The following is a 23,865-nucleotide window of genomic DNA, read 5'->3' as shown; positions in this document are numbered from 1 at the left end:
CTGGACAGCCTGACTTGCTACCTAACTGATTTGTAGAACTCAGCCTCTCTGCACCAGTACTAAATTGAACCCTAGAGACATAATTTTAGGAAGTAGATTAGTTTTATCACTTTGCCTACCAGTTGGAGACACAGCAGACTGATATCCTCAAAAACGTGTGTCCCAATGACAAAGGACTTGGTAAGGTATTTGTAGAGATAGTTCAAGGACAGAGTTTTTTATAAGCATTAGAGTGTGTTCAAGCAGCAGCAGGATGTGTACAGGGCCTGAACTCCTTTAATCTGGCCTCAAGTGGTCTCTGGAATGGACAATGCTAAAATCTTCCATTTTCTTTGAGGGGGCAGGGTTATTTCAGTAAAGGGCTCATAGACATTATGTGCATACCTTTAGCCAGAAACAGGACCCTGACCTAAGACCGAGTTACTGTTTCTTGACAGTGCCTTCCTTCTCTCTGCATCTGCTCCCCTTCCTGATTAGCATTTGCTTGCATCTGCCTTCTGGAACTCAGGGAAGTCATAAAGCCTGGAGTCTATTCTCAATAAACAAGAAACAGGAGACATGAGAAAGGCTTCCATGCCCAGGAGCCCCGCAAGGTCCTGCTCAATTTCACTACCAGGCCCTGACCATATACTAACTATGCCCTGAGCTGTCTGAGATGGCCTGAGCTTTCGCTTACTGTAGACTTAACTCTCTTCCCTAACTAAGGCCCTGATGCTGGCCCTAATGAATGCCTTGACAATGTCAGTAACAAATGGTCTAATGTATCTGTTACTAAGGTCTTCACATTTTCTCTGAGGCCTTGACACTCTCCCTAATTAAGACCTTAACATTGTTTCTAAGTAATGGCCTGACACAGTTCCTCACTGTGGTGATGATGCTCTTACTAACACCTTGAAGAAGTCTCTACCTGACGAGTTGACACTATCTGTAACTAATTCCCTGACTCTTTCCTTAACTAACATCCTAATTTTGTCTCTAAATAACACCTTGTGCATTCTCCAGATAAGAATACTGATGTGGATTGCCAGTTCCTCCTCCAGGGGATCTTCCCAACCCAGGAATGAAACCCGCATCTCTTTTGTCTCTTGCATTGGCAGGTGGGTTCTTTACCACTAGTGCCACCCTGGTGACGGGTGGACCAATCCCACACTGGTCCTAACTAAGAGACTCTCAAGAGTCTTCTCCAACTGTAGGAGAAAGGAAGAAGAAAAGAAAAGCAGGCCCTGGCAAGGGGTGCAAAAGAAATGTGTAATTATTGATAAACTGGATGCTATAAGGCATGAGACTCTTGGAACAAGTCCAGAGGGAACAGTAAAAGTGGTCTGGTACTTCAATCTCTTTAAGAATTTTCCACAATATGTTGTGATCTATACAGTCAAAGGCTTTAGAGTAGTCAATGAATCAGATAGTTTTCTGGAACTCCCTTGCTTTCTCCATGATCCAATGAATGTTGGCAATTTTACTGCTGGTTCCTCTGCCTCTTCAAAAACCCTGCTTGTACATCTGGATGTTCTCAGTTCATATACTGATGAAACCGAGGTTGAAGGATTTTGAGCATAACCTTCCTAGCATGTAAAATTAGCACCAATTGTTTGGTAGTTTGAGCATTCTTTGGCACTGCCTTTCTTTAGGATTGGAATGAAAACTATTTCCAATCCTGTGGCCACTGCTGAATTTTCCAAATTTGTTGAGATATTTTGTGCAGCACTTTAAGAGAATCATCTTTTAGGATTCGGAATAGCTCAGCTGGAATTTCATCACCTCCACTAGCTTTGTTCATAGTAATGCTTTCTAAAGCCCACTTGACTTCACACTCCAGGATGTCTGGTTTTATTGGTTATATGGGTCATTAGGACCTTTCTTGTATAGTTCTCATTGTATTCTTGCCACCTCTTAATTTGTTCTCCCTCTGTTAGGTATTTAACATTTCTGTCCTTTATGACCCTTATCCTTGCATGAAATGTTCCTTTTCTATTTCCAGTTTTCTTGAATAGATCTCTAGTCTTTCCATTCTTTTGTTTTCCTCTATTTCCTTGCATTGTTTAAGAAGGACTTCTTATCTCCCCTTGCTATTTTCTGGAACTCTGCATTCAGTTATGCATATCTTTTTCTTTCGCCATTGCCTTTTGCTTCTCTTCTTTCCTCAATTATTTGTAAACCCTTCTCAGAGAACCACTTTGACGTCTTGCATTTTTCTTTGGGATGGTTTTGATCACTGGCTCCTGCACATGCTATAAATGTCCACTGATAGTTCTTCAGGCACTCTGTCTACCAGATCTAATCCTTTGAATCTATTCATCACCTCCACTGTATAATCATAAAGGATTTGATTTAGGTCATACCTGAATGGCCTAGTGCTTTTCCCTGTTTTCTTCAATTTAAGCCTGAATTTTGCAGTAAGGTGCTGGTGATCTGAGCCACAGTCGGTTCCAGGTCTTATTTTTAGCCCTTTAGCCCACAAATAAAACTAACACAATATTTCTTATCATTATGAAATAAAACTTGGACTCAGTAAATATCACCCAATAAAATACATGTTGAATAATTCACTTTTAATGCATCATATGAATTATGCTACTAAAAAGCAGACGTTAAACACATCTCCTAAAATAATTCTTAAAACATCCTTTAGGAAGAGTTTAGTTCACTCAAGTCAACATTATACAACTACATGTAATACGTATGTTTCAAAATAACCAAATAACTTGAAATTTTAACATAAAAAGAATTCAGAGAGGTCTCCAGTTAAATGTTACATAGCATTCTTTTTTTCTGGTAGCCAATGTATCCAGGAAGCAGGATAATTGATAGTATCTTTGCTTTGCATAGAATGGAGGCATGTGGGTTTAAATATTTTTTAATAGAGCATTATTGAAAGCAGAGTCAAAATTAAATCAGGACAGTGAGTTTCTTTGTACTAGTTTATTCTTGGGAACGATTTTGAGAAATATCAATTTCTCCTATTTTGTGAAATTCTTTTTCTCTACTGTACCTTAGCCCATGATTCAGCATTTTAAAAACTACAGTATTTCCTCATATTTTGCATGAGAATGTAGGTGCACAAACAGCTCTAATCTGAGGTTATGGAGAAGGCTGTGGAAGAGCAAGGACACATCTGAGAGTATAAAAATCAATGACATTAATAATGGCAGATTATCAAAACTGTAGAATGGTGGACAATCTACAGCTGGGAAACCTGATACCTGAGTTGTAACTCTAGATTTCTTATGGTCCTTGGTGTGAGAACAGGCAAGCGCAAGGCTTTGGAAATCAATTTAACTTAGAAACAAGAATTTGGACCAGGTTTATTAAATTATTAAAATCTCTTTCAGATGCATAGTTGTATCACTCAATGGTACCAAACTTTGGACACGTAACTAACAGCTACTGCTTTGATAACAGTGAAAAACATCAGTTTCAATACTGTTTAAAACAGTAAATGAACTACTCACATTTTCAAAATGTGGTGCAACACAAACCACTGGAATACTGTTATCCCCGAACAATTCTTACTTTCTCTTTATAATTTTGTTTATTTTTGGCTGTGCTGGGTCTTCATTGCTCACAGACCTTTCTCTGTCAATAGTTGCAGCGAGTGGGGCTGCTCTCTTTAGCTGTGGTGCCTGGGCTTCTCACTGCAGTGCCCTCTCCTGTTGCAGAGCACGGGTCTTAGGTTGCACAGATGTCCACAGCTGCAGTATATGCAGTATATGGGCTCAGCCGTTGCGGCTCCAGGCCCCTGGAGCACAGGCTCATGAGTTGCTGGGCACAGGTTTTGTTATTTCGAGGCATGTGGGATCTTCCTGGAATGGGGATCAAACCTGTGTCTGCTCCTCTGGCAGGCTGATTCTCTACCACTGAGCCACCAGTGAAGCCCTAGTTCTTATTTTCTTCCATTAAGAAAATTTTAACCTCTTCCTGATCTAAAACGCCATTTCTTTTTATTTATGTAACACTAATTTCCTTGGTTATTATGAACTTTGACTCTGAATAAAATGGTGGCACTAGTGATAAAGAACCTGCCTGCCAATGAAGGAGACATAGAAGACTTGGATTCAACTCCCTGGGTCAGGAAGATCCCCTGGAGAAGGAAATGGCAACCCACTCCAGTATTCTTGCCTGGAGAATCCCATGGACAGAGGAGCCTGGTGGGCTACAGTCATAGGGTCGCAAAGAGTCAGACACAACTGAAGTGACTTAGCACAGTTTTCTTGGTTATTATGAAACTTCAGTTCTGAATAAAATTTTATTTTTTACTATCATTAAAATTTCTAGGGAAATTGTTCTCAGTTATGTTTAAAAATATTCATTAAATTGCTATTTACTTTGAAGTGTCAGCATTTTTCAAGTACTCAATACAGTTTACAAAAGTAGAAGTTTAATCTGAAAACCTGTAGGACTTTAGTGTTTTTAATTTGAATTAATATTCCCTCATATTCCCAGGTGGTGCAGTGGTAAAGAATCCACCTGCCAAGGCAGGAGAAACAGGAGACAGCCAGTTCAGTCTCTGGGTGAGGAAGATCTCCTGGAGAAGGAAATGGCAACCCACTCCAGTATTCTTGCCTGGAAAATACCACGGACAGAGGAGTCTGGCAGGCTCCTGGGGTTGCAAAGAGTTGGACACTATGGAGCATACACATATTTTAAGAAAAACTTAATAAATGTTAATGATATTGATATCTGATCATTTTAAAATAAATACAGGGAAATCATACGCCTTAAATAGATAAACATCTTCAGGAGAATATTACCAGGCTTGATTCGTCTCTTTGGACCTCAAAAAGTAAATTCACTCAGCTCTCAGAACTCAGCTTTATTTCTGCTACAGGAGAAGAGGTTATTTCATTCTGTTAGACCATTCAATTAGTACAGCTTTCTGTAAACAGGAAATAATATTTTATTTAGCATAGTAAGATGAAAATTCTATTTGAAGGAAATGACTTCTTGGGTCTTTGAAAACACCTCAATTTCCCTTTTCATTTACCTCACAAGAATGCTATGGAATTACTATTTAGATTTCTTTTTAGAAGGTCCCAAATGCAGGTCACCTCTGTATTTTCTTTTGAGTGCTACAACTAGACTGTCCAGGGAAGCAGAGATTTATTCTTGTACATCAGTCACGAGGAATGTTAACTTACCATTATCAGCCCCATCCATGTTAACCTTGTCACAAACATGAGATGGGGAAACACATGGCTCAGCATAAGAAGTAAATGAAAACAATCAACACTTACTTATTAAACCTTTCCTTATGCTTTGTTAATTAACTATGATGTGATAACAGTTCATTGCTAAGCATGATAAATAGAAGAAAATGGTCAGGATGCTGAAGAAAATATTTGATGTGAAATCTATCACACACATAGTGAAGATCTCAGCAATAAAAGTAGATGTACTTTTTTCTATTTTTCTTTACCTCCATGGAATTTGCAAATATCTTTTAAGCTCTAAATAGCTAATTCAATACAATAAATACTTAATCTATTCTGTTTTCTTTATGATTTTTTAAATCTATAGTACTGATGTGATCTTACAGAGATATCTATGACATTTTTCCTACTTTGCACATCCACTGCAGCAAGCAGGCTAATCCTCAGAGTGTGAAACCTCCTGACTAACTGTCTCAAAGTCTAAGTTTCATAACCCACTGGGTATTCTGACATTCAATTAATAGACATGGGCATTTGAACTAACTCCTTAAACATTATCAATTCCTTTTTCTTCATTTTTGTTTGATTTCTTAGTACTTTTATCTGCAAAATGAAGATAATAACACATATTCTGAATAGCTGTTGTAAAGACAAAAAAAATACTTGTAAAGATCTAGTAGAGAGTATACAACAGATGCTTAATAAACAGTAACTTTACTCTCATCTACTACTGCATTGCTTCACTGGTTAAAGCAGCATTTCAACTCAGAGCGCACACTTGGTCTGTGATAAACTAGATGACAAGTGTGAGTCCGATTAATGAGATCAAATAAATACATTCTTTGGATATTTTCTACAAACTATCTTTTCATAATTTCTTCTAAATTTAAGTTACATGACTCTGGATTAGCTAAGAGGACAAAAATTGTCTTTCATTTTGATGGCTTTAGTCTAGAAATTAATAGTTATAATGACCCTGGACTCTTGTGAAATTTCCACAACTAATGTATACCACGATGATGAAATGGACATCTTTTGATATCAATGAAATGATAGAGTGAGATAAAATTTAGGAAGGTATATTTTAGAGGTCTACCCATTATAAAGTACCTATGATTGTCATTTTAGCAGGAACAGATAAAGTACACTCATATTAAAACATAAGACAACATTCTTAAATAAAATTCCTCAATGATTTGAATGATTCTACTGAACTGTGGCCCCAGCTGATCAAAATTCTAAGTTGTACAGTATAAATGCAACTACTTTGAGCTACAGGTTAGTTTTATAAGAAATAGTATATGTACACTTCTAGTAATCATTCATTTTAAAACCTGAATCTAGATGAATCATTCAGAAATTTAATTATTTCTATGTTTAAGGTACTAGATGATTTTCTTTTGATATTGGGGAATAAACACACTTATATAAAATGCACAGGTTAGTGCAAGTCATCATGGATCATCAGACTGTAAGAATTATCAGGACATGATAAAGGATTATATATTTCAATGGTTAAAAGTAATCTGATAATTAGCTCTTCATTTTTGGCAGTTTACCAGATGACACAGTAGTAATCTGCCTGCCAGTGCAGGAGACACAAGAGATGTGGGTTTGATTCCTGGGTCAGGAAGATCCCCTAGAGAAGGAAATGACAACCCACTCTAGTACTCTTGCCTGGAAAATCCCATGGACAGAGGAACCTGGTGGGATACAGCCCATGGGGTTGCAAAAGGTCAGTCAGATGTGACTGAGCATGCAAAGCACACACACATCTAGAGATAAAAACACCTTCACTGCTTTCACTGATTAAACTCCAAAGAATTTTTTCACTGTCAGCAGGAATGATCAATGTTAATTAAAACAGATTCTTCTAACAATAAATAACTGAATGAATAGTTTTAAAGTTAGTTTGGCTAAAATTGTTGAGCTGATAAATAACTAAATAAGGCAAGAATCAGTTCAGTTCAGTCACTCAGTCAGAGTCTCTGACTCTTTGCCACCCCATGGACTGCAGCACGCCAGGCCTGATTGTCCATCACCAACTCCTCGAGTTTACTCAAACTCATGTCCATTGAGTAGGTGATGCCATCCAACCATCTCATCCTCTGTGGTCCCCTTCTCCTCCTGCCTTCCATTTTTCCAAGCATCTAGGTCTTTTCAAATGAGTCAGTTTTTTTGCATCAGGTGGCCAAAGTATTGGAGTTTCAGCTTCAGCATCAGTCATTCCAATGAATATTCAGGACTGACTTCCTTTAGGATGGACTGGTTGGATCTCCTTGCTGTCCAAGGGACTCTCAAGAGTCTTCTCCAGTACCACTGTTCAAAAGCAATTCATTGATGCTCAGCTTTCTTTATAGTCTGACTCTCACATCCATACATGACTACTGGCCATAACTTAGACTAGACAGACCTTTGTTGACAAAGTAATGTCTCTACTTTTTAATATGCTGTCTAGGTTGGTCATAGCTTTTCTTCCAAGGAGAAAGTGTCTTTTAATTTCATGGCTGCAGTCACCATCTGCAGTGATTTTGGAGCCCCCCAAAATAAAGTCTGCCACTGTTTCCATCGTTTCCCCATCTGTTTGCCATGAAGTGATGGGGCCAGATGCCATGATCTTAGTTTTCAGAATTATCAAAACATTTTTGAGAACACAATTCTACTTGGAGGGCTCCATGGAGGAAGTGTCTCATTTTCAAGAAAGGGATGGCGTTTCTTTTGTTTTTGTTCAATTCTTTCCTTCCTTTCTTTTTTTTCCTAAAGAGAAAACAAAAAACTATAAATTTATATACAAATATGACCATTATTTTAAAATCAAGTTGCTTGCTGAAGAACAAAATAATCATTATAAGGTATTTAAATGTCATTTGTTAGCTCTGTTAAGTCGTATCTGATTCTTTTCAACCCCATGAACTGCAGCATGCCAGGTTTCCCTGTCCTTCAGTATCTTCTGGAGTTTGCTCAAACTCACGTCCATTGAGTTGGTAATGCTATCTAACCATCTCATCCCCTGCTGCCCTCTTCTTTCCTTGCCCTCAATCTTTCCCAGCATCAGGGTCTTTTCCAATGAACTGGCTCTTTGAATCAGGTAGTCAAAGTACTGGAGCTTCAGCTTCAACATTAATTCTTCTAATAAATATTCAGGGATGATTTCCTTTAGGATTTGATCTTCTTGCTGTTCAAAGGACTCTGAAGAGTCTTCTCCAGCACAATTTGAAAGCATCTATTGCTCAGTGCTCAGTCTTTTTTATGGTCCAACTCTCACATCCATACATGACTGCGGGGGACGACCCGTGAAGGGTTAAATCCTGGGAGCTGCTCCGCAGGTATGCGGAGCCTTAGGCGTTGACCTAAGCTCCCTGTCCCGCCACCCTCAAGAATTTTTACAGCCCTTAAGGCTCCAGGCCGTCTTGCTCCAGGAGGTCTGGCTCTTGCAACATGTCTTAAAAGATAGATTACTTATGCATACATTGATAGGGGTCTGGTGATTGTATTTTGAGATTAAAGAATATCCCTATACATGTCTTAAGTCACGTACTTTACCCTATAAATACCGTGGCCTAATAAAGGAAGGCATCAGACATAGTGGGTCTGATCCTCTCAACCCCATCTTTTGTCTCTCTCTCTTATTTTTCCACGCGGGGACGCTCCGTTTCTCTCCCCTTGCAGGTGCGACTCTTGCTTGTGCTGGCCGCGGCAGGTGGCGCCCAACGTGGGGCCCGAGATCGACAGCTTCTCCTCGCCACTGCTCATATTAAGTCGAAAAGAGTGAGTATATAAGTATACTAGCGACTATCAAGGAAGGAGCAAGTAAGGTATATCGTTGAGAGTATAAATATGGGACAGACGCATAGTCGTCAACTCTTTGTACATATGCTATCTGTAATGTTAAAATACCGGGGAATTACTATTTCTAAACCTAAATTAACCAATTTTCTTTCATTTATTGAAAAAGTTTGTTCTTGGTTCCCCAGAGAAGGCACGGTGAGCTTAGAGACGTGGAAAAAGGTAGGGGAACAAATTCGGGCTCATTATACTTTACATGGCCCTAAAAAGGTTCCTGTAGAAACTTTATCCTTTTGGACACTAATTCGGGATTGCTTGGATTTTGATAATGATGAATTAAAACGTTTAGGAAATTTATTAAAACAGGAAGAAAATCCTCTTCATGTTCCTGATTCGGAGCCCACGTATGCTGTTCCCAAGGGAATTAAAGGTGACCCTCCCTTTTGTAACTTGTCGCGTCCGCCAGATAATGATGATTCACTTTCCTCCACAGATGAGGCAGAATTAGATGAAGGGGCTGCTAAATACCATCAAGAAGATTGGGGTTTTTTGGCACAAGAAAAGGGGGCGTCAACATCTAAAGATGAATTGGTTGAATGTTTAAAAAATCTCACTATTGCTTTACAGAACTCAGGAATTAAGTTCCCTGGTAACAGTTTAAAATCCCCTTCTGCTCCGCCTCTCCCCCCTGCCTATGCTCCTTCCGTAGTTGCTGGTCTCGATCCCCCTCCGGGGCCTCCTCCTCCTCCATCTGAGATGGTGTCTCCGCTACAAAAGGCATTGAGACAAGCACAACGACTTGGTGAGGTTGTCTCCGATTTTTCTCTTGCTTTTCCTGTCTTTGAACATAATAACCAGCGTTTCTATGAAGCACTGCCTTTCAAGCAATTGAAAGAGTTAAAGGTCTCTTGTTCACAATACGGTCCTACCGCTCCATTCACTATTGCTATGATAGAAAATCTGGGTACTCAAAATCTACCCCCAAATGATTGGAAACAAATAGCTAGAGCTTGTCTTTCAGGGGGAGATTATTTATTATGAAAATCTGAATATTTTGAACAGTGTGCCCACATAGCTGATATTAATCGGCAGCAAGGTATACAAACCTCCTATAAAATGTTGATTGGTGAAGGCGCTTTCCAGGCTACTAATACTCAACTTGATTTCTTACCTGGTGCATATGCACAAATATCAAATGCAGCCCGACAGGCATAAAAAACAAACAAACAAACAAACAAACAAAAACTCCCTAGCTCCAGTACTAAGACAAAAGATCTTTCAAAGGTCCGACAGGGACCTGATGAGCCTTATCAGGACTTCGTGGCACGACTCTTAGATACTATAGGTAAGATAATGTCAGATGAAAAGGCTGGGATAGTATTAGCAAAACAATTGGCTTTTGAAAACGCTAACTCTGCCTGTCAAGCTGCTTTACGACCTTATAGAAAGAAGGCAGATCTGTCTGATTTTATTCGTATTTGTGCTGACATTGGACCCTCCTATATGCAAGGCATTGCTATGGCAGCGGCATTACAAGGAAAAAACATTAAAGAGGTACTTTTTCAGCAACAAGCCAATATCTCCTTTTATGGTCTTACTACGCAATATCCTATGTGCTTTTCTTATCAATTACAGCATCCTCACTGTATACAGGTGTCAGCTGATATATCCTATCCTCGAGTGACTATTTCTGACATCAATGAAAAAACCGGAAAAAGATCTCACCGTGACGGGGCGGGACCTCTCGACATTCCGTTTTGTGACAAACATCTAAGCATCCGCATAAGAATAGACACTCCTTGGACTTTATGTCGAGTCCGGGTTGCGTCGGTGTACAACATCAACAATGCCAATACCACTTTTCTATGGGATTGGGCACCTGGAGGAAAGCCTAATTTTCCTGAATATCGAGGACAGCATCCACCCATTCTCTCTGTAAACACTGCTCAGATATTCCAAACAGAACTGTAGAAACTTTTGGCTGCTTTTGGTCATGGTAATAGTCTATATTTGCAACCCAATATCAGTGGGAGTAAATATGGTAATGTAGGAGTTACGGGATTTTTATATCCCCGAGCTTGTGTCCCTTACCCATTCATGCTGATACAAGGCCTTATGGAAATAACATTGTCATCAAATATTTATCATTTAAATTGTTCTAATTGCATACTTACCAATTGCATAAGAGGTGTTGCAAAAGGAGAACAAGTTTTAATAGTAAAACAACCTGCTTTTGTAATGTTACCTGTTGAAATAACTGAAGCTTGGTATGACGAGACTGCTTTAGAATTGCAACAACGCATTAACACGGCTCTTAGCCGCACTAAAAGAAGTGTGAGCCTGATTATTCTGGGTATAGTATCCTTAATCACCCTTATAGCAACTGCTGTTACTGCTTCTGTATCTCTAGCACAATCCATTCAAGCTGCTCATGCTGTAGATTCCTTGTCATATAATGTTACTAAAGTAATGGGAACACAAGAAGATATAGATAAAAAAAATAGAAGATAGATTATCAGCTTTATATGATGTGGTTAGAGTTCTAGGAGAACAAGTTCAGAGCATTAGCTTTCGCATGAAAATTCAATGTCATGCTAATTATAAATGGATTTGTGTTACAAAAAAGGCTTATAATGCATCTGACTTTCCTTGGGATAAGGTAAAAAAACATCTACAAGGAATTTGGTTTAATACTAATGTTTCTCTAGATTTATTGCAATTACATAATGAAATTCTTGATATTGAAAATTCTCCTAAAGCTATTTTAAATATTGCTGATGCTGTTAACAATTTTGTGCAAAATTTATTTTCTAACTTCCCTAGCTTGCATTCACTGTGGCGAAGCATAATTGCTGTGGGCGCAGTTTTGACTGTTGTGCTTATCGTGATTTGTCTGGCTCCTTGTCTTATTTGTAGTATTGTTAAAGAAGTTTTACATGTCAAAATTCTGATACATAAAAACATGTTGCAACAGCGACACCTTATGGAGCTTTTAAAAAATAAAGAGAGGGGAGATGCGGGGGACGACCCGTGAAGGGTTAAATCCTGGGAGCTGCTCCGCAGGTATGCGGAGCCTTAGGCGTTGACCTAAGCTCCCTGTCCCGCCACCCTCAAGAATTTTTACAGCCCTTAAGGCTCCAGGCCGTCTTGCTCCAGGAGGTCTGGCTCTTGCAACATGTCTTAAAAGATAGATTACTTATGCATACATTGATAGGGGTCTGGTGATTGTATTTTGAGATTAAAGAATATCCCTATACATGTCTTAAGTCACGTACTTTACCCTATAAATACCGTGGCCTAATAAAGGAAGGCATCAGACATAGTGGGTCTGATCCTCTCAACCCCATCTTTTGTCTCTCTCTTATTTTTCCACGCGGGGACGCTCCGTTTCTCTCCCCTTGCAGGTGCGACTCTTGCTTGTGCTGGCCGCGGCACATGACTACTGGAAAAATTATAGCTTTGACTATGTGGACCTTGGTTGGCAAAATGATGTCTCTGTTTTTTTAATATGCTGTCTAGGTTTGCCATGGATTTTCTTCCAAGGAGCAAGCATCTTTTAATTTCATGATTGTAGTTACTATTCAGTGACTTTGAAGCCCATGAAAACAAAATCTGGCACTGGTTCCACTTCCTCCCCATCTATTTGCCATGAAGTGATGGGACCACATGCCATGATTTTAGTTTTTTGAATGTTGAGTTTTAAGCCAGCCTTTTCACTCTCCTCTTTCACTCTCATCAAGAGACTCTTTAGTTCCTCTTTGCTTTCTGCCATTAGAGTGGTATCATCTGTATATCTAAGGTTGTTGATGTTTCTCCCAGTAATCTTGATTCCAGCTTGTGAGTTATCCAGCCTGGCATTTCACATGATGTCCTCTGCATAGAAATACAGTAAGTGGGTGACAATATATAACCTTGATGTACTCCATTCCCAATTTTGAGTCCATTGTTCCATGTCTGGTTCTAACTGTTGCTTCTTGATCTACATACAGATTTCTCAGGAGACAGGTAAGGTGGTCTGGTATTCCCATCCCTTGAAGAATTTTCCACAGTTTGTAGCGATCCACACAGTCAAAGGATTTAGCAGAGTCAATGAAACAGAAGTAGATGTTTTTCTCAGTTCAGTTCAGTTTAGTTGCTCATTCATGTCCGGCTTTTTGCAACCCCATGCCAGGCTTCCCTCTCCATCACCAACTTCTGGACCTTGCTCAAATTCATGTCCATCCAGTCAGTGATACCATCCAACCATCTCATCCTCTGTCATCCCCTTCTCCTCCTGCTTTCCATCTTTCTCAGAGTGAAGGTCGTTTCCAATGAGTCAGTCCTTCACATCAGGTGGCCAAAGTACTGGAGCTTCAGCCTAAGCATCTGTCTTTCCAATGAATATTCAGGACTGATTTCCTTTAGGACTGACTGATTTGATTTCCTTGCAGTCCAAGGGACTCTCAAGAGTTTTCTCCAACACAGTTCAAAAGCATTAATTTTTTGGCTCTTGGCTTTTTTATAGTCCAACTCACATCCATAAATGACTACTGGAAAAACCATAGCTTTGACGAGATAGACCTTTATCAGCAAAATAATGTCTCTGCTTTTAAATATGCTGTCTATATTGGTCATAGCTTTTCTTCCAAGGAACAAGCATCTTTTAATTTCATGGCTGCAGTCACCATCTGCAGTGATTTTGGAGACCAAGAAAATAAAGTTTCTCACTGTTTCCATTGTTTCCTCATGTATTTGCCATGAAATACATTTGCCATTGTATTTTTTGAATGTTGAGTTTTAAGCCAACTTTTGCACTCTCCTCTTTCACTTTCATCAGTATGCTCTTTTTTCTTCATTTTCTGCCATAAGGGTGGTATAATCTGCATATCATGTATTTCTGGAAATCCCTTAATTGGTTAGAAAGCAATAGCAGGCAGGGAATGTTGCTGATTTATAAGTATACTTATAAGTATACAACAGGCATTAGCACACCACTTAATTTTTTAAAATATTAAAAGTGATAATATTTTTAAAGAATTATGTAAAATATGAAGAAAAAGACCTGTAATTCCATAATTCAAAGAGAATAATTCTCAGAAGTTAGTGATGACTTTCAGAGAACAGGGTCTCAGAAATAAATTACTAGATGCAAAGGTTGAGTATGTGATGGCAGCAGAAGATACTTCAGTGTTTATAGATATTTGAATATTGAGGCTCATATTTCTTTGCTTATTATTGAGCTTGAGCATCTTTTCATTTGTTTAGTCTTCTTGTGATTTTTTTTGCGCAATTATTTGCTCACCTAATTGCATGGGTATCAGTGTTTAAAATTTTTAGCAATTTGCATATTTTCATGTAATTCATATTATCCTTGTAGCATTTTATCCACATTATTTTTAGTCCTTAATTAAAAAAAAATATTTCAACCATAGACAACTAAACTGTTTAAAGTATAATAGTTAAAACCTGTACACTCACTAGCTGCCTTTTGAAATAAAACACGATTAATACTTGTGCAGCCCTTGCATCCATTCTCTCACTGCACTTGTTTTTTCTCTACCCTCCAGACCTAACCATTACTCTGAATGCCGTGCTTATAGTTGCAGCACATCTCTTAATACCTTTGTCATGCATGCATTCATCCCAAATGACAAGTTTTTGGCAGATTTTTAAAATTTATGCAGAAAGGTGTTATTTTGGACTCTCAAGAGTCTTCTCCAGCAACACAATTTAAAAGCATTAATTTTAAATCAATGCTAAATGGCACCATGCTATATATTCTCTGGCAACTGTCTTCTTTATCATTATATCTCTAAGATACATCTATATAGAGTCATAGTTCTAATTCATTGAGGCACAGAATCCTAGTATATCAACATATCACAATTTACAACACACCTATTTTGGTCTTGAAGACATGATGTTCTAATGTTTTCTTCTCACACAAAGACAATGCTGCTGTAAATGTCTGATTCCTTGTGCTTATAAGTCAAGAATCTCCATATACATGCCTAGGAATGAAACTGCCAGTTTGTAGGGTATGAATATGTACGACTTTGCTGGATGACAATGATTTATTTTCCAAAGTTGTAGTAAATTATCGTCCAACAACCTATCAATCAGTTCAGTCAATTCAGTTGCTCATTCGTGTCCAACTCTTTGCAACCCCATGAATCACAGCACGCCAGGCTTCTCTGTCCATCAACAACACCAGGAGCCCACCCAAACTGATGTCCATTGAGTTGGTGATGCCGTCTAACCATCTCATCATCAGGCATCCCCTTCTCCTCCTGCCTTCAATCTTTCCCAACATCAGGGTCTTTTCAAAGGAGTCAGCTCTGTGCATCCGGTGGCCAAAACAGTGGAGTTTTAGCTTCAACATCAGTCCTTTCAATGAACACCCAGGACTGATTTCTTTTAGGATGAACTGGTTGGATCTCCTTGCAGTCCAAGGGACTCGCAAGAGTCTTCTCCAACACGACAGTTCAAAAGCACCAAATTTTCAGTGTTCAGGTTTCTTTATAGTCCAACTCTCACAACCATACATGACTACTGGAAAAACCATAGCCTTGACTAGATGGACCTTTGTGGACAAAGTAATGTCTCCACTTTTTAATATGCTGTTTGGGTTGGTCATAACTTTCCTTCCAAGGAGTAAGTGTCTTTTAATTTCATAGCTGCAATCACCATCTGCAGTGATTTTGGAGCCCCTCAAAATAAAGTCAGACATTGCTTCCACTGTTTCCCTATCTATATGCCATGAAATGATGGGACTGGATGCCATGATCTTAGTTTTCTGAATGTTGAGCTTTAAAGCCAACTTTTTCACTCTCCTCTTTCACTTTCATCAAGAGGCTTTTTAGTTCCTCTTCACTTTCTACTATAAGTGTGGTGTCACCTGCATATCTGAGGTTATTGATATTTCTCCTGGCAGTCTTGATTCCAGCTTGTGCTTCTTCCAGTCCAGGGTTTCTCATGATGTACTCTGCATGTAAGTTAAATAAGCAGGGTGACAATATACAGCCTTGACGTAATTCTTTTCCTATTTGGAACCAGTCTGTTGTTCCATGTCCAGTTCTAACTGTTGCTTCCTGACCTGCATACAGGTTTCTCAAGAGGCAGTTCAAGTGGTCTGGTATTCCCATCTCTTTCAAAATTTTCCATAGTTTCTTGTGATCCACAGTCAAAGGCTTTGGCATAGTCAATAAAGCAGAAATGGATGTTTCTCTGGAACTCTCTTGTTTTTTTGATGATCCAGCAAATGTTGGCAATTTGATTTCTGGTTCTTCTGCCTTTTCTGAAACCAGCTTGAACATCTGGAAGTTCATGATTCACGTATTGCTGAAGTCTGCCTTGGAGAATTTTGAGTATTATTTTACTAGTCTGTGAGATGAGTGCAATTGTGCAGTAGTTTGAGTATTCTTTGGCATTGCCTTTCTTTGGGATTGAAATGAAAACTGATCTTTTTCCAGTCTTGTGGCCACTGCTGAGTTTTCCAAACTTTCTGACATATTGAGTGCACCACTTTCACAGCATCATCTTTTAAGATCTGAAATAGCTTGCCAGGAGCCAGCACAGGAGATCCCACCCATGGCAAAGGACATGAGGAAGAGACCTGATGGGCAAAGGCGAGATGAGGCCTCAATGGACCCCCGTGGACCTTCTAGAGCATCTACCCCAAAACCAGAATCTGTCTGTCTTACTATTTTATGACTTTCACCAACTCTTCTGACATTAGCAGGGGGCTATCCCTGACCACCTTTCTCTGGAAAAAGTTAACTTAGAGCTCCAGTTAATAGTCTCCTGCATATAAAAGGAGTGTCTCAGCTCACACCCCTCTGATGGCTCTCTAACTTGCCTGACAGGTTTCCCCGGACTTTTACAACTACACATATGATTATTTACAGCCTCCCAACCATGAGAGGCACAAGAAGCTTAAAACATCTTTAAGATATAGAGCCTTTTAAAGAGCTAAGAATTATATTGGTGAAGGGTTTCATTGTTGAGTTAATGACTGCTGCCAGGCCTCCAGATCCTTTATCTTTTAGGCACCTGGGAGGATATTAATCAATGTAATCGGGATGCAGAAATAGGAATATAGTAGTTTTGACATTAGCAATACTAGATTTTTGAGTTAATGAATTTTCTCTTTGTTATAAATCACTGTACTCTTCTTTCTTTGTTATAAATCATTGTATCCTTGCTATGTAAGAATGTAACTTTATTTGGTGCTTTCTAAGAGTGGCACCAGACTTTGGAAAGAACGACACTTTTAGGGCAAATAAGTTTTCTGGTTGACGGACCCTTATCAGAAAAGGGTCATAAAATGCTAATAGGCCTCCTGACCAGAAGATGATGTAAATCACCTAAGACCTATGTATACAGATAGGTATGCAGAGAGAAAGCCTGGTCTCGATAAAGGTCAGGGCTGCTGACCCTGCACGACTTTGTATTTTCCATTATTCTCTATGTAGAGCTTAAGATATATCAGCTCCCTGGAAAAATGAAGTTTTGGGCCTCGCCTCATCATTGCTTGGCTCCCCCGTGTCAATTCTTTCTTTCTCTCTCTCTTACTCTCTTTTTCAGGCTGATCCCCTGGAGCACAGGGGCTCACTGTGTGCACTTCTCCGCCTGGGCTTCTAAGACCCACGTGAGAGGGAGCCCAAGGTGGGGCACCCTCCGCTATTCAAGAGGGCGCCTGTGGCCTACGTGAACTGTGTAAGTCCCTTGTCTTGGGACTTTATTGGCTTTCTGTGTAAACCAAGGAATATCAGCCTCTTTCTCTCCTCTATTTTCTTAACTGCAAAATTCTTTCCTTATCTCTCTCTGTATCTCTAAATAAATAAATAAATCTCAGTTGCCAACACCGTCCACGCTTCAGATACCCCGGATCCAACTGGGGCTGGTCCCCGGTAATAGCTCAACTGGAATTCCATCACCTCCAATAGCATTGTTCGTAGTGATGCTTCCAAAGGCCCACTTGACTTCACATTCCAGGATGTCTGGCTCTAGGTGAGTGATCACGTCATCGTGATTATCCTGGTTGTGAAGATCTTTTTTGTACAGTTCTTCTGTGTATTCTTGCCACCTCTTCTTAATATCTTCTGCTTCTGTTAGGTCCAGACCATTTCTGTCCTTTATCGAGCCCATCTTTGCACGAAATGTTCCCTTGGTATCTCTAATTTTCTTGAAGAGATCTCTAGTCTTTCCTTTCTATTGTTTTCCTCTATTTCTTTGCATTGATTGCTGAGGAAGTCTTTCTTATCTCTCCTTGCTATACTTTGGAACTCTGCATTCAGATGCTTATCTTTCCTTTTCTCCTTTGCTTTTCGCTTCTCTTTTTTTCACAGCTATTTGTAAGGCCTCCTCAGACAGCCATTTTGCTTTTTGCATTTCTTTTTCTTGGGGATAGTCTTGACCCCTGTCTCCTGTACAGTGTCAAGAACCTCCATCCATAGTTCATCAGGCACTGTTTCTATAAGATCTATTCCCTTAAATCTATTTCTCACTTCCACTGTATAATCATAAGGGATTTGATTTAGGTTATATTTGAATGGTCTAATGGTTTTCCCCACTTTCTTCAATTTAAGTCTGAATTTGGAGTTCATGATCTGAGCCATAGTCAGCTCCCGACCATAGCTTTTTTTTTTGCTGACTGTATAGAGCTTCTCCATCTTTGGCTGCAAAGAATATAATCAATCTGATTTTGGTGTTGATCATCTGGTGATTTCCATGTGTAGGCTTCTCTTGTGTTATTGGAAGAGGGTGTTTGCTATGACCAGTGTGTTCTTTTGGCAAACCCTATTAGCTTTTGCCCTGTTGCATTCTGTAATCCAAGGCCAAATTTGCCTGTTACTCCAGGTGTTTCTTGACTTCCTACTTTTGCATTCCAGTCCCCTTATAGTGAAAAGGACATCTTTTTTGGGTGTTAGTTCTAAAAGGTCTTGTAGGTCTTCATAGAACCATTCAACTTCAGCTTCTTCAGTGTTACTGGTCGGGGCATAGACTTGGATTACCATGATACTGAACAGTTTGACTTGGAAATGAACAGAGATCATTCTGTCATTTTTGAGATTGCATCCAAGAACTGCATTTCGGACTCTTTTGTTGACTATGATGACTACTCCGTTTTTTCTCAGGGATTCTTGCCCACAGTAGTAGATATAATGGTCATCTGAGTTAAATTCACCCATTCCAGTCCATTTTAGTTTGCTGATTCCCAGAATGTTGACATTCACTCTTGCCATCTCCTGTTTGACCACTTCGAATTTGCCTTGAATCATGGACCTAACATTCCAGTTTCCTATGCAATATTGCTCTTTACAGCATTGGACCTTGCTTCTATCACCAGTCACACCCACAACTGGGTGTTGTTTTTACATTGGCTCCATCCCTTCATTCTTTCTGAGAGATATTTCTCCACTGATCTCCAGTAGCATATTGGGCACCTACTGACATGGGGAATTCATCTTTCAGTGTCCTTTCCTTTTGCCTTTTCATACTGTTCATAGGGTTCTCAAGGCAAGAGTAGTGAAGTGGCTTGCCATTCCCTTCTCCAGTGGACCACATTCTGTCAGACCTCTCCACCATGACCCATCCATCTTGGGTGGCCCCATACGGCATGGCTTAGTTTCACTGAGTTAGACAAGTTGTGGTTGGTGTGATCAGACTGGCTAGTTGTCTGTGATTGTGGTTTCAGTCTGTCCGCCCTCTGATGCCCTCTCTCAGCACCTACCATCTTACTTGGGTTTCTCTTACGTTGGACATGGGGTATCTCTTCGTGGCTGCTCCTGCAAAGCACAGCCGCTGCCCCTGACCTATACTTACTTTTTATTTTGTATTATTATGTATTCTATTGTTTGGAATTTTACTGTTGTTGTTTAGTCAGTAAGTCGTGTCCAACTCTTGCAAACCTCATGGACTGTAGCCTGCCATGCTTGATTTCTCAGGCAAGAATAAAGGAGTGTTTTGCTATTTCCTTCTCCAGGGGATCTTCTCGACCCAGAGATTGAACCTGCATTCTCTGAATTGTTGGCAGATTCTTTACCGCTGAGCCACTGAGGAAGCCAGTTTAATGCTTAAGTCTTTTGAAGTACATATTACAATAAAGAATTGTTTGAAGTGACTTTATGTCCAAATATCATGAATAATCCCAACTGTTACTGCCTCACATCCATTAATTTATGTTACTTTATTATATAGTACATCCTTACAGGTAACAGGTTCTGAGGAGTCCATGGTCTATTATTCTTCTGTTGCTGCTGTTGTTCAGTTGCTCAGTCATTTCTGACTCTTTGCGACCCCATGGACTGCAGCACGCCAGGCTTCCCTGTCCTTCACCATCTCCTAGAATTTGCTCAACCTCATGTCCATTGAGTTGGTGATGCCATCCAACCATTTCATCCTCTGTCATCCCCTTCTCCTCCTGCCTTCAATTTTCCAGCATCAGGGTCTTTTCCAATGAGTCAGCTCTTTGCATCAGGTGGCCAAAGTATTGGAGCTTCAGCTTCAGCATCAGTCCTTCTAAAGAAATTTCAGGATTGATTTCCTTTAAGATTGACTGGTTGCATCTCCTGACAGACTAAGGGACTCTCTAGAGCCTCCACGAAAACCACAGTTCAAAAGCATCAATTCTTCACCACTCAGTCTTCTTTGTTGTCCAACTCTCACATTTGTACATGTACATTTGGAAAAAAACATACCTTTGACTATATGGATCTTTGTTGGAAAAATGGTGTTTCTCCTTTTTAATATGCTCTCTAGGTTTGTCATAGCTTTTCTTTCAAGGAGAAACCATCTTTTAATTTCTTGGCTACAGTATGCTCTTTCATTCTGTTAAGCACCAAGACTTTACCATGGTCAAGTAGTATACAAGAAGCCATGCATGAAGTGATTATAAAATCGAAACCCATAAATTACTGTCCCTGTCCCTTAGGGAACTTTCAAAATAGATGGTTAATAAACAAGTATGTAAACAACAGATAATTCCAAATTGTGTGAAATTTTATGAAACATATAAGTAAGCTGTTGTGATTGATAAAAAAATAAAAGGAAGTTCTTACTTTCAAAGAAAAGTGGATTCAGGCATTCAGTTTCAGTGAGATGTGATGGGTAAGAGGAAACACTGGTGACATGCACTGAGGAGAGGCGTCTGAGTGAGACTCTGGGTGAATAGAGTGCCAGTGTGAACACAGCTTGGCAGGGGTGGGAGAGGGTCCCCAATGAGAATGACATGGTGAATGTGTAAGATGTTCTATCTACTGTGGCAGGTCATTGTAATATTTAGAACACAAGTTAAAAAAAAAAAAAAAAAAGAAACAGCTGTCAACAGGTGATTTGGAGAAGGAAGACAGAGAGTTCAGAGGTAAACAGGGGACCAGGGCAACAGAGGAGACAGCTATAAGTGGAAGGAGAAATCAAGTATGCAGAATGCCCAGAGGTCTAGGATATGGGGCAGAAAAGAATACATCTTATAGGTTAAGTGGTCTGGCTAAATCATAACTCTCAAAATGGAGTTCTAGGAAAGGGTTAAGATTGGAGTTTATTAAGGATGGAGAGAATATGAAGAACTAAGGAAGTATAAACAAACTTTCCAGAAGTTTAGCTATAAAAAAAAGAGTAGTGAAATATGGAATTGTAGCTGGAGAGAAATGAAGAATTAAAAAAAGTTTATTTTTATTTAAGATTATATATACTGAGACTTGATGGGAATAATCCAGGAAGGTAGAAGAATGTGGATTCATAGGTGAGTGAAATGGTAAGTTCATATTTCATTGTGTGATAGGTATAATCCTGTTTCACATTATTCTGAAAATTTATCTTCCATAGCCTCACATTTTTATTATATCAGGTGAATTTTAGAACCATTTAGTTTCCCTGCTATACTCTCTTCAAAGAAATGACTGCATATCTGAGAATTAATATAAAATCCAAACAGTGATATAGGAATAGCTGAAATGTTAATAGCATTTGGTATTTTCATCCTGCAGCCTTGACTGTCTGTTTCTTTAAGTCTATGCTAAAACTAAAAAGCGGTTTCTTTGCATTCCAAAGAGCAATGGTATCAGGGAACCCTTTGAAAATCTCTGCTGAATGGCTTGGGAGGAGTGGCAGTTTGGTAAATTATTAGTTGTCTATGTGATCTTCGTTTTCTGAATGTTGAGCTTTAAGCCAACTTTTTCACTCTCCTCTTTCACTTTCATCAAGAGGCTTTTTAGCTCCTCTTCACTTTCTGCCATAAGGGTGGTGTCATCTGCATATCTGACGTGATTTATATTTCTCCCGGCAATCTTGATTCCAGCTTGTGTTTCTTCCAGTCCAGCATTTCTCATGATGTACTCTGCATTTAAGTTAAATAAGCAGGGTGACAATATACAGCCTTGACATACTCCTTTTCCTATTTGGAACCAGTCTGTTGTTCCATGTCCAGTTCTAACTGTTGCTTCCTGACCTGCATACAGATTTCTCAAGAGGTCAGGTGGTCTGGTATTCCTATCTCTTTCAGAATTTTCCACAGTTTATTGTGATCCACACAGTCAAAGGCTTTGGCATAGTCAAGAAAGCAGAAATATATGTTTTTCTGGAACTCTCTTGCTTTTTCCATGATCCAGAGAATGTTGGCAATTTGATCTCTGGTTCCTCTGCTTGATTCACGGTTCACGTATTGCTGAAGTCTGGCTTGGAGAATTTTGAGCATTACTTTACTAGCATGTGAGATGAGTGCAACTGTGTGGTAGTTTGAGCATTCTTTGGCATTGCCTTTCTTTGGAACTGAAATGAAAACTGACCTTTTCCACTCCTGTGGCCACTGCCGAGTTTTCCAAACTTGCTGGCATATTGAGTGCAGCACTTTCCCAGCATCATCTTTCAGGATTTGAAACAGCTCAACTGGAATTCCATCACCTCCACTAGCTTTGTTTGTAGTGATGCTTTCTAAGGCCCACTTGACTTCACATTCCAGGATGTCTGGCTCTAGATGAGTGATCACATCATCATGATTATCTGGGTCGTGAAGATCTTTTTTGTATAGTTTTTCCATGTATTCTTGCCACCTCGTCTTAATATCTTCTGCTTCTGTTAGGTCCAGACCATTTCTGTCCTTTATGGAGCCCATCTTGCATGAAATGTTCCCTTGGTATCTCTAATTTTCTTGAGGAGATCTTTAGTCTTTCCCATTCTGTTGTTTTCCTCTATTTTTCTGCATTGATCGCTGAAGAAGGCTTTCTTATCTCTTCTTGCTATTCTTTGGAACTCTGCATTCAGATGGACGTGAGTCTGAGTAAACTCCGGGAGATGGTGATGGACAGGGAGGCCTGGTGTGCAGAGACATTACTTTACCAACAAAGGTCCGTCTAGTCAAGGCTATGGTTTTTCCAGTAGTCATGTATGTGGATGTGAGAGTTGGACTGTGAAGAAAGCTGAGTGGTGAAGAATTAATGCTTTTGAACTGTGGTGTTGGAGAAGACTCTTGAGGGTCCCTTGGACTGCAAGGAGATCCAACCAGTCCATCCTAAAGGAGATCAGTCCTGGATGTTCACTGGAAGGACTGATGCTGAAGCTGAAACTCCAGTACTTTGGCCACCTCATGTGAAGAGTTGACTCATTGGAAAAGACTCTGATGCTGGGAGGGATTGGGGGCAGGAGGAGAAGGGGACGACAGAGGATGAGATGGCTGGATGGCATCAACGACTCGATGGACATGAGTTTGGGTGAATTCTGGGAGTTGGTGATGGACAGGGAGGCCTGGCATGCTGCGATTCATGGGGTCACAAAGAGTCGGACATGACTGAGTGACTGAACTGAACTGAACTGATGCTTCTTTTATCAGTGCATAAAAGGAATTGAAAATGTCACAAGAAGAATATATTAATACAAGGGTCCATTAGCATGCATACAATAAAAGAAGTGAAGAAAAGTGAGACTTATTTTTGTCTTAACATTTTGCTCTTCC

General features: G+C 39.6%; 1 protein-coding gene across 1 annotated transcript in view; it reads right to left on the bottom strand.

Moving 5' to 3' along the window:
• Window positions 1-7,784: 7,784 nt before the first annotated feature.
• Window positions 7,785-23,865, bottom strand: part of MAP9 (microtubule associated protein 9) — a 48,518-nt gene continuing 32,437 nt past the window's right edge. The window contains exon 13 of the mRNA XM_068990207.1: window positions 7,785-7,907. Within this exon, the coding sequence (XP_068846308.1) occupies window positions 7,785-7,907 (123 nt within the window). The remainder of the gene's footprint in view (window positions 7,908-23,865) is intronic.

Source organism: Capricornis sumatraensis, chromosome 17 (assembly GCF_032405125.1).
Source record: "Capricornis sumatraensis isolate serow.1 chromosome 17, serow.2, whole genome shotgun sequence".
Classification (NCBI taxonomy): Eukaryota; Metazoa; Chordata; class Mammalia; order Artiodactyla; family Bovidae; genus Capricornis; species Capricornis sumatraensis.
Note: the sequence above shows the minus strand (reverse complement) of the source record. Positions and strands in the feature narration are given on the sequence as shown.